General features: G+C 35.2%; 1 protein-coding gene across 1 annotated transcript; it reads right to left on the reverse strand.

Moving 5' to 3' along the window:
- Nucleotides 1-1394: 1394 nt before the first annotated feature.
- LOC114711884 (ABC transporter B family member 19) lies at nt 1395-10769 on the reverse strand. The gene is made up of 9 exons (XM_028896312.1): nt 9759-10769; nt 8075-8129; nt 7798-7973; nt 6393-6557; nt 6019-6314; nt 4934-5250; nt 4603-4826; nt 2410-4332; nt 1395-1827 (listed from the first exon to the last, which is right to left on the reverse strand). The coding sequence occupies exons 1-9, from the start codon at nt 10767-10769 to the stop codon at nt 1471-1473; spliced, it is 4524 nt and encodes a 1507-aa protein (XP_028752145.1). The 3' UTR covers nt 1395-1470.
- Between the last annotated feature and the right edge of the window lie 136 nt (nt 10770-10905).

Here is a 10905-nt window from a genome sequence, read left to right on the forward strand (position 1 = left end):
ATGTTACCTGACGGTAGAAGCATAAAAGGCGAAGAGAAATGTCAAAGAGAGAAATCAAAGAGACCCTTTTTGTGGAGTGGGAGTGATGAGAGATTCTGGAAAGAAATGAGAAAACAAGAACAACTTTATTGCTTATCAGGCACGTAACCATCAGATTCTTGCGGCTTGAAAACCAAGAGAAAATGCACACACGTGAGAATTTCTTTTCATCTAGGCTTTCCAGTGAGTTGATATTCGAGTCTACCTTAATTAAGATCGATAAAAAATAAATATTAAAAATTTAATTATGTTGTAACAAGTAAGTGTTAATTTTCTTAAAATACCTCTTGCAATCAATGTATTATTTTTATATGACATATATCATATATTTGTAACTATTATTTCATATTATCTTGCTCTCTTTTTTTCAATAATATAGGAGCATTTTACTTCTTCTCAATCTCATTTTTCACATGTATCGTTGTATGCTTAGTTCTCTACTATTGTTGTATCATAGATTTTTTTTTTAAAAACTTAATAATCAAGATAATATTATACCAAAAGCGTGGGTTCCTGTTAAGAATGAAAAGCAGAAAAAAAAAAAAAAGGTAGATCTTATCCAATAAATGAGACTTTTTATGACAACTCCAGAACCCTTTGATTGAGACACAAGGACAAATCAATTTTATGTTTAGACATAGCCTTCATAACAATGAGAGTTTATTTTTTTTATTTCAAATACCATGTTATTTGTATTCTCCTTAATAAGAACAATTTAATTTAAATAGAAAGAGAAAAGTTGAAAAGAAAAATGCTTCAATAGAGGGAGAAAGACATACGTGTGCCTATTGATCGCAGTATAAATAACGCGTCACTGTCAAAACATCTTTTTTTTTTTTTTTTAGATTCTGCAGAATCTGGTCATATTTCGTTTTAAGTTAGAGGGAATGTGAACGTTGGGAAGGTAAGGATATCCATGTGTCTTTTTCCTGCATGCTGGCTTCATTAACATGTCCTCTGCATCCTTACATTTGATTTAGACACTTCAAATTTTACTATTTTTTTTAATTTAAATTAATATTTTTTAAGTTTATATTAAAGTTTATGTATTTTAAAATAAAAATAAACGTTAACATTATGTAAATCTTTCTTAGAAGGGAGAGAATGGGAGTTCCTCGCCAACCTCAGTAACCTATAGTGAAAATGACGCATAAATTTGTTATTGAATTATCCAGCACGCACATAACATGTAAATGAACTTCTTCAAAGGAAAAAATCACATTATGCTTGAATTATACCCGGGGGGGGGGGGGGATCTACATGCCATATTAAAATTGAATATCCTAAAGAATCTTTTTTTCCCCCCATAAGGAAATATCCACCTAGAACACATTGAAGTGAGCATTATCGATATGTATCCAAATGATACTTCACCATTGGGTGCCTTAGCACGGAAGGCTATGTTCAGAACGATACTATTACAGTGAAAGATTATTGAAACCCAGTAAAGGCATTAACTTCAGTTTCAGAACGAATCAGGTTAGCATACAAACCGTTGGGATATGAAGCAAGGAGGGTATCATGGCTTCCATATTCAACTACAGTCCCTTCTCTCACAACTGCGATGCTATTGGCCTCTCTGATTGTAGAAAGACGGTGGGCTACTATTATAGTTGTTGTACCTCTTGTAACATTCTTCAGTGCTTCTTGGACATGTTTCTCTGATTCTAAGTCCAAGGCACTACTTGCTTCATCAAGTAGTAGTACCCTTGATTTCTTCAATATGGCTCTTGCAATTGCTAACCTCTGTTTTTGGCCACCTGATAGCTGGACCCCACTCTCACCAACCTGGGGAAGGAAAACTTCAAAACATGCGTAAAATTATCCAAATATTTGTACCAATTTATACATCCATTTTCATAGGGTCAATTTCTAGGTTATACCAAAGTGGTTTGGTTTAGAATTGATTTTCTGTATTAGATAGTGTCTGTCATTCAATCTTTTATTTATTTGTCATGTCAATCTGTCACTTAATACCATTATTGTATTTCATTCATAGCATAATGGATGGTTTCTTTGTTAAACAAAGATGATATTTGGAAATTGAAACTTCCAAGTTTCTACGTCCAAACAGCAACTACAAAACATAAAATTGTTGAAGGTACAAGTGAAATAGACTTTACACGATGAATTATTTTTATCACTTTGGTGACTGTTTTTATGAAAATTTACATGTATAATCCCACAAATCGTTAAATTGAAATTGAAAAAAATCATATAGGAGTAGAATATACACTAAGCCATGAAGAGGACAAACTAATTTCATACAACCACGTATGTTCAATTATAATTTATGATTTAAAGAACGATGGGCTATAACTTACTCCAAATTAATGAGAAAAATGGAAGATGCTTATCAGTTCAACATACCTGAGTTTCATAACCTTGAGGAAGGCTACTAATGAATTTGTGAATGTAAGCTTCCTTTGCTGCCACTTCGATTTCGGCCCAGGAAGCTTCTGGGTCCCCAAAGGCGATATTCTCCCTTATGCTCCCAGCAAACAGTGCAGGTTCTTGACCCACTAAAGCTGTTTGCCTCCTCAACCACTCCACATCAATGTCTCTCAAATCTAGTCCACCCATCATCACCCGCCCCTGGTTTGGATCATAAAACCTCTGTATCAACCATATGACTGTTGATTTTCCTGATCCACTTGCCCCTACTAAGGCAACCGTGCTTCCACCTTTGACCTTCAAATTGAAATTCCTCAACACTATCACCTTAGGCCTAGATGGGTACGCAAATGTCACCATGTTGAATTCTAGCTTTAATAGCTTTGGTCTTTCTAGTTTCTTTCCTTTCGTCCTATCATTCCCTATCAATGGTCTACGGTGTATGATATCTAGAACAGCTGGAATTGCTGAAGCTGCCAAAGAAGTATCTGGTGCTAAACCAGCTAGTTGTCCCACAGAAAATGAGCTCAAAACAAGGATGAGAAATATCTTGTATACATCCCCGAATTGTGCTTTGCCTTGTTTTACAAGGAGGGAACCAAACCAAAGAGTTAAGGTGTATGCTCCATACATGGCACCTTGGAAGAACCCAAGCATTAGACCGAGAATCTGTGATCTTTTCACTGAATTTTTCCTAGGTTCTGATAAAGCTTGATCAAAGGATTTGACTATCTGTTCTTGGGCAGAAAATGCAATAGTTGTTCTTATGTTTGAAACTGCACCAGAAGCGATGTTACTAGCTCTGGCAAAGGAATCATTGTTGACTCGTGGCCCGAGGTTTATAATCAAGTTTAGATAGTTTGCACCAAGAGTGAAAGGAGTTAGTGCAGCAGCCAACAAAGTTATTCTATAATCAAATTTAAAGCACACACCAAGCCCAACAGCAGCTGAGCTCAGCCCCATTAAAAGGACAGAAAATCGATCACCAAGCACTGATCGAAAACTAATACAGTCAATAGATAGTCTTGACACTAGCACTCCAGTGGAATTTTCTTCAAAATCAAACCACCCTGGTTCTTGTCTTAGTATGGATCGAAAAAGAAGGTCTCTAATTCTGATTGTGAGCTTAGTTCCCGCCCAACCACACAGACCTTGTTGTCCTGTCAGAGAGATTATGCAACCAAGCCCTAGCCCAACAAGTACTAAACATAGATGGTTAATATCTGTTTCCATTGTTGAAGTGTCCTGTTTAAAGTATACTTCAAGGGCTAGGCCTAAAATCAATGGAAAAAGGGAGAGAAAAGCACCAGCAAGCATGCCCATCGCAAATCCTGAAAACAGCGTCAAAAACTCTGGTTTTTGCAGTTTCCATATCTCAGAAAGTTGAAAATTTGTGGGCTGCTTCTGTTGCTCATCTTCCATATCAGCTTGTTTTTCATCTTGAATGGCTTTTAAGAACTTGGACCTTGAGATATCCACAGCATGTCTTGATTTTGATGCATCAGGAACTGAGTTCTCATAGACAGAAAAATCATTGACCTTTTGTATGCTCTTAGACCCTGGTTTTGATGTGGCTTCCGTAGCAAGCATGACAAGGTTATAGTAGGCACCTGCCTTTCCTATAAGCTGTCGATGATCACCAATCTCAGTTACAGAACCATTTTCAAGAACCACAATAGCGTGGGCATTCTTTACTGTTGCTATCCTGTGAGCAATAACAATGGTTGTTCGTCGAGCAGAAATCTTGTCAATAGCCCGTTGGACCACAGACTCTGACTCAGCATCAAGAGCACTGGTAGGTTCATCCAATAGAAGGATTTTAGGATCTTTGATAATGGCTCGAGCCAATGCAATTCGCTGCTTTTGACCCCCTGAGAGTTGGATACCCTTAGCTCCAACCTGTCAAAAGTGCACTTTTTAGGCTAGAGCTAAATCATAGGCAAGTATGTCTACTTGTAGATTTTCTTTAGATGATTTTATCTATCAAGGATAAAGAGTTCCATCTTGTTTAATGAATTCCAGATTTTCCCACCTATTCTTGATGGGTACAGAAAATTCTCGAATTGCAGGCTAATTTTGTTTGCTGTTCATCTTGTTAATTGTATAAATGCTTTACAACCTTGGTTTATTTGATTCATATTTGTCAAATATCTGAAGAGATTAGTATACCTGAGTGTCGTAACCTAGGGGTAGGCCAGAGATGAAGTCGTGGGCATCAGCTGCAATGCAAGCCGCAATTGCTTCTTTCTTGGTGGCATTGTCCTTCCCCATCATCACATTTTCCAGAATGGTTGTGGCAAAAAGAATCGGTTCCTGACCCACCATTCCAATTTGATCTCTTAGCCACTTGACTTGCAGTGTCCTCAAGTCATGACCATCCAAGGTTATTATCCCTACAAAGAATTTGAAAGACAATGAAGCCAAAAGTATAATCCATTTGCCTTAAGATTTTCAGAGTTCTTAGGATATGATCAAATTGTTATTCTGATATGTGTTTTACCTTCAATAGGGTCATAAAACCTCTCTATTAGAGCAAAAATAGTGGACTTGCCCCCTCCACTGGCACCAACCAGTGCCGTAGTTCTTGAAGAGGGAATAACTAGTTTAAGGGAATTAAGGATTAGAGCATCAGGACGAGCTGGGTATGCAAAGATAACACTTTTGAACTCAATCCTTCCGCGAACATTAGAGAGCCTCCTTCCGTCAGGGCCGTAGGGATCAATCTCAGGGACTCTCTCTATGATTTCAAATACTCGGCTTGCTGCAACAATGCCTTGTGCAAACTGCGCAAAATATGAAAGTGCCAATGCCAAGCCTCTGCAAATTTAAGAAACGGGAAAAAGTTAAAATCTTTTTGTTTTTTTTTTAAATCAATAATTAAACTAGAGAAGAAACTGGTTCACACTTTAATGAATGTACATATTGTGGTTGAATCAATTCACATAATTTATTTTAATTTTTTAACTATATTAAATGTTATCTTGTACGAAAGTAAATTGATTAATAAAGTCATATCTATGTATACAGTGTGGGTGTAATTTTAAAGAAGTTTTCATGTATAACGGCTTGTTTAATTGTAAGTGATCGATTGTGGGTTCCACGTCCAGTTTAAGGTGAAATCGCCTAGTCCGACCAAGTTCTTGATTTTTCTTGGCACTTTTGAGAGCAAAACTAGACATTATATGAGATAACCAAAGCAGACAGCAACTTGAAGAGCAAGAGAGTAAAGCCTCCCTTTAGAAGCAGGATCAGAAGCAAGTAATAATATTTTGGGACAAAATCCATCACTGGATATTGAAATTCCAATTCTTATCCAAAAGGCATTCTCCTTATTTTGTCAATTTCACTAATTTACTGGTCAAAAGTATGTCTTTGAAAGACAATCCAAACATTGATGGCTTCTTTTTTTTAACCAGAAACATTGATGGCTAAAAGACGGCTAAAAGTGATTCGGATCAGATGATTCAACCAAACATGGACGGCTTGTTTAATGATTTTTTTTTCTATTTTTTAACACAAAGAAGTTAGAATAAAAGAACACAGTCGAACAGATGCTTCACATAATAGAAAAGAAAGAAATCGCACCTTCCCCCGACCATGACTCCAAAGAAACAGGCAATGGCCCGACCTCCATCAATCTCTCCCTTGGCAATTAAGATAGAGCCATACCAGAAAGCCAGGGCCCATGTGGAGTATGTTACTAAATAGATGACTCCCATGCCTGCACCCTTAGCAAAACCAATGGTGACCCCAACCGGGACTGAATTTTTCAGCAGGTCAGAATATTTTGAAGCCATCTGGCTTTCACCAACAAAAGAAAAAACAGTCCTGATTGAACTGATGGTCTGCTCTGCAATGCTACCAGCTGTTCTATAAGAAGCCTTTAACAAACACCAAAAAGAAAAGGAGTCATGAAGAATCCATTACACTACAGGAATCAAGTATTTTTTCGCTCTTACTTCTTCTTTTGCTGATAAACCACCATAAATGGCCTTGTAAACTATACCACAGAACATAGTCACCGGGGTGACTGAGAGGACCACCAGAGCAACTTTCCATGACCTTATAAACCCAACTATATACCCAGTTACGAATGTGCATAAATGATGAATGAAGTGAGCCATCTGTGAAGGCAAAAAAATTCAAAATGTGTCAGCTACACACGAATATGGTAAAGAACTCGCCAGCTTGGATCTCAATGACAAAGTATCAAACTTGATTAGCAGGAATTCTTGGTTAGATTCAGTATACAAAAGATTGACAGATGAAATCAACCATGATTAGACATACAAGTCTTATCTACGCACAATTGGCTCAGTCTACAAATTTTTCACAAAAAGGAATCCAAGACTTTTCTCGAGCATCTAGTGGAGAGATTTTTGGGTAAAACCAATGTACATGCATCCAGGCAATGGGTAATAGATTATTGATACTACTTCCGTACCTTAATATAAAACCTAGTTGACTAATTTAGGAAGATTGAGAAAATTAGTTAAGTTAGTTATTTGTTACAAATAGGCGTTGTCTTTCCTAGAATACCTTTGCTAATCACGTATATTAGCTAGGATTACCATTTGATGAAATCTTTAACATATGTAACTACTACAAGGATTACATCGGAAAAAATGAATAAATATGAAAAGCAAAGTGGACTAAGGTCTTATATTTAGGATCAAATTAAAAGTCAAACAAGCTCTTATAATAAAGAACAAAAGTAGTATTTGATAAACCCACCAATAACATGATTAAATGCTTATTTCTTAGTTATTATCATATGGTATCTTAAAATTATGTAAAAAAATTACCCAAAAAAAAACATAAATAAAAGTTGTAATCTTAGATAAGAAGTTTTGGTGCAAGTGAAAATGTTGCTTTAGTGTGATTTTGTTAGTGAAAATGTTGTTTTAGCGTGATTTCATTAGTGAAGGAGATGATGTGATTTTATTACTAAAGAATTTGACATTGATTTATTTAATCAGGGGTAATAGAGGATAATTTAATTAAAAATGTTAATTTGGGCCTAATATATATATAATCAGAAGATTCTAAGTTAACAATAATACTAGGAAATACAGTATATACGATGATATGTTTAGGAATAAGAAGAAATATAAAAGAAAAATGTAATAATTATGATAAATAAATGGATATAATACATTTTTCTTTGTAAACTTAGCGCTTGTTTTTAAGTAATAACCCAAAATTGTTTTCTTTTAATTTTCTGCCTAAACTTTCATTGTCGTTTACATCATTCATCTTGCTATAACTAAACCTAAGTTCATTTTGAAGTACTATTATGCTGTTGGATTACATATTGTCAACTTGACAGTAGAAGAAGAATAAGCAAGAGAAATAAAGGATGACCTTATCTCCCATAACTTCTTGAATTTGTGCAACATCACTTGCAATCCCATGCATAATATCAGCAGTGCTGATCTCTGTATCATAAAAGCTAATGTCCTGACGAAGAACTGCTCTTAGATATTCTCTTCTTATTCTTTGGGCAGATCGCTCTCCTACCAACCTCCAACATGTGATCTCTGCCAATTATATTGATCAATGCCCAGGCACCTCAATGCTAAGAGAATCATTGGCTATCTATTAAAATTAAAATATACATTTAATTTCATAATCTGCTTACCTAAATATGCTCCAACCATCACCACTGCAGCTAAAACGGTCATATATATGCATATCTGAGAAATGATAGTTGGCAGAGAAAGAGAATCAGAGTAAATAAGAATGACACTTAAAGAGAAAGAAACATGTATGCTCATATTAGACAATGCATATTTTCACATTATGTAAAGACACTTCAATTCAAGACTCTCATATTACACCAATCTTTTTTTTTTTAATTTTGAAAACATGTATTTAAGTTTTTTTAATCTTTAACTTGGTTAACAATATTCTAAAAAGCTATCCATTAAAAAAATATTCGTTAAAGATTTTTTTAATTAAAACTTCTATTAAAATATATTTTGTTTACCAATTTTCCTTCCACCATACCAGAACCCTAATTTTAGATAAATTTCTTTATTTTCCTTTTTTTTTTGAAACAGTTATTTGTCTAATGTATTTATCACATTGTAAAAGTTTAAGGAGTAATTTAGTTAACAACTTAACATATACATTTTAAAAATTAATTAAAAATTTGATTAATTTTATAAATTTTGTAGCAAAAAATGTGTTTAAAAATTTTAAATAATTTATATAATTTCTCAAAGTCACATAATTTATACTGTACAATGAGCAAAAATGTTTATTTGAAATATATTTTTAGTCATTAAAAGAACTAAGTAAATAAGTTTTAATAAATGGTGATGAAAATTTTAAATTATAAAATTTTATAATGTAATCAAAATATATGTGTGTAAATAACTCTTGCATCAAATAAAATTATTTTTAGTCAAAAAAAATTAAAAATCAAATTTAACTGTTAACTAATAGTTGGATTGATAAAAATAAAATCTCAGATATATAAAAAAAGTTTACGTAAGATACATTTTAGTTTGTTTGGGAAAAAAGATATCTTTTATATTTTACTCAAATAATTTGGAAACAATTGCATACCGTAGTCTTTGACTCAAGTCGTATAATTTTTTCCAATCGTCAATTTGAAACAATTGCACGCTTCCGCTTATATATATATAGCAGTATAGTACTGAATGGATTACAATGCTCTGATGAGTACTATATAGTGCTCATCAAATATAAACAATCCAAATTTAATATTTTTTGTACTTTTTTTAAAAAAATTTATTTTAATGAGTATACAATAAAAAAAATATCTCAATTATTATTTTTTTTCAAAAATTATTTTTTAATTATCAATAAAAAATTTTAAATTTGGACTACTAAAATTATATTGGGATGGTGCAGATGTCGAAATCAATTTTGATGCTTCTCAGCTGTTCAAATTTAGTACTGGCTGAGATTTAATTTTTTGTATTTTAAGAAAAAAATATTTTTAATAAGTAAATAATCTAAAATAAATAGAATTTTTTAACTGCAGATTTTTAAAAAAGTAAAAATTTCAAATTTAAGCCGATAAAACCGTATGTCAAAAGTGTAGATTTAACCAATGATGAGTATTAAAAACCGTATGTCACCGTAGCAATAAGTGCCGAAGCCAGTTACTCATTGCCAAGAGCTTGGCAAATGGCACAGAGACATAGGGATTAATAGGAAAAAAATTTATTAATTGGAGAGAATTGAAACGAGGGGGTAAAGATGAGAAGTTCATCAGATATTATTGTTTGACTTAATTTTTTTGACCTGGAGTTTGGCTTAATTAACTGATGAAAACAAAGAGTATAGCATACCATGTTAATATCCTTCATTATCTGGTCTCTGTCAGCACCATCACTGGATTGTTGAGAAATCTTATTGACTGCTTTTCCAAACAGAAAAGAGTACCAAGGAAGCGAACCTCCATTTATGAGAGCCCCCACGCAACCCAAAAATACAAGCACTAAATCCCACTTTGTTGAGTACCGAAACAAGCTCAACAATCCAACTGCTTTTGGAGCCTCCAAATCATCATCACCATCATCATAGTCATCCATATCCTCCTCATCTTCTTCCCGAAACCCAGAAAACTTGTCGATCCCATTATGACTATACCCGCCGTCGCCATGGCTGAAATGCACTGGCACTATCTGCCCATGACCGCCACTGTAACCATCATGTTTCGTATACGAGAGCTCTGGTTCTCGACCAACACTAAAAGACGCAAAACTAAGTTCATCTTCTTCCGCCAATGGACTATTCTTCTTCTCCTTTCTAGTACCGATGATTCCTTCCTTGATGACGTCCAATCTGGAAAATCCATTGTAAGACTTGCTATTCTGATCGCCATTTTCCTCAGCGACGTAGCTCTGAAGCTCGACTCTCCCAGACGGAATGACGTTGCGTGAAGTTTCAGAATTCGAGTACGCAGAAAACCGATTTCCTCTGGGGAAGCCGCTCGTTCTGGAAAGGTAATAATCTTTCGCGGACGGACGGAAAACCCGACTCCTATCTGATGATATTGGGCTTGCGGCCCATGGAGCGAAAACAGAGCCCAAATTTCTATTACCGTATTCGCGCCATCCACTGGGCTCAAATTGCCACGAAACTTCTGTCTGCCATGAACGGTCGTCGTCGGAGGTAGTGTGAATCGCCGGAGCCTTGTTCCGGCGGCCCAGAGCAGGATAGGGGTTGCCCCGAGAGGTCGACGCTGCCGTGAAAGACCGAGACGTATTGCGAGAACTCACTGGCGTTGAGGGGTAGCGTCGTGTAGGACAGTGTTGGCCTGAGGAGTTGTAGTCGATTTCAAAGGAAGAGCCAACCATGGCTGAAGCAGAGGAAGAGAATTCAGAAAGAGAGAAATGAACAAGATTCGATTTTGTGGGTAGGAAGGAAGATACATCAGTTTAACGAGACAAACAACATAAAGACTTTGCACATTCCGTCAAGAGAGAGAGGGAC

The sequence above is a fragment of the Neltuma alba genome, unplaced genomic scaffold (assembly GCF_004799145.2).
Source record: "Neltuma alba isolate B1F8T4 unplaced genomic scaffold, ASM479914v2 tig00011322_pilon, whole genome shotgun sequence".
Classification (NCBI taxonomy): Eukaryota; Viridiplantae; Streptophyta; class Magnoliopsida; order Fabales; family Fabaceae; genus Neltuma; species Neltuma alba.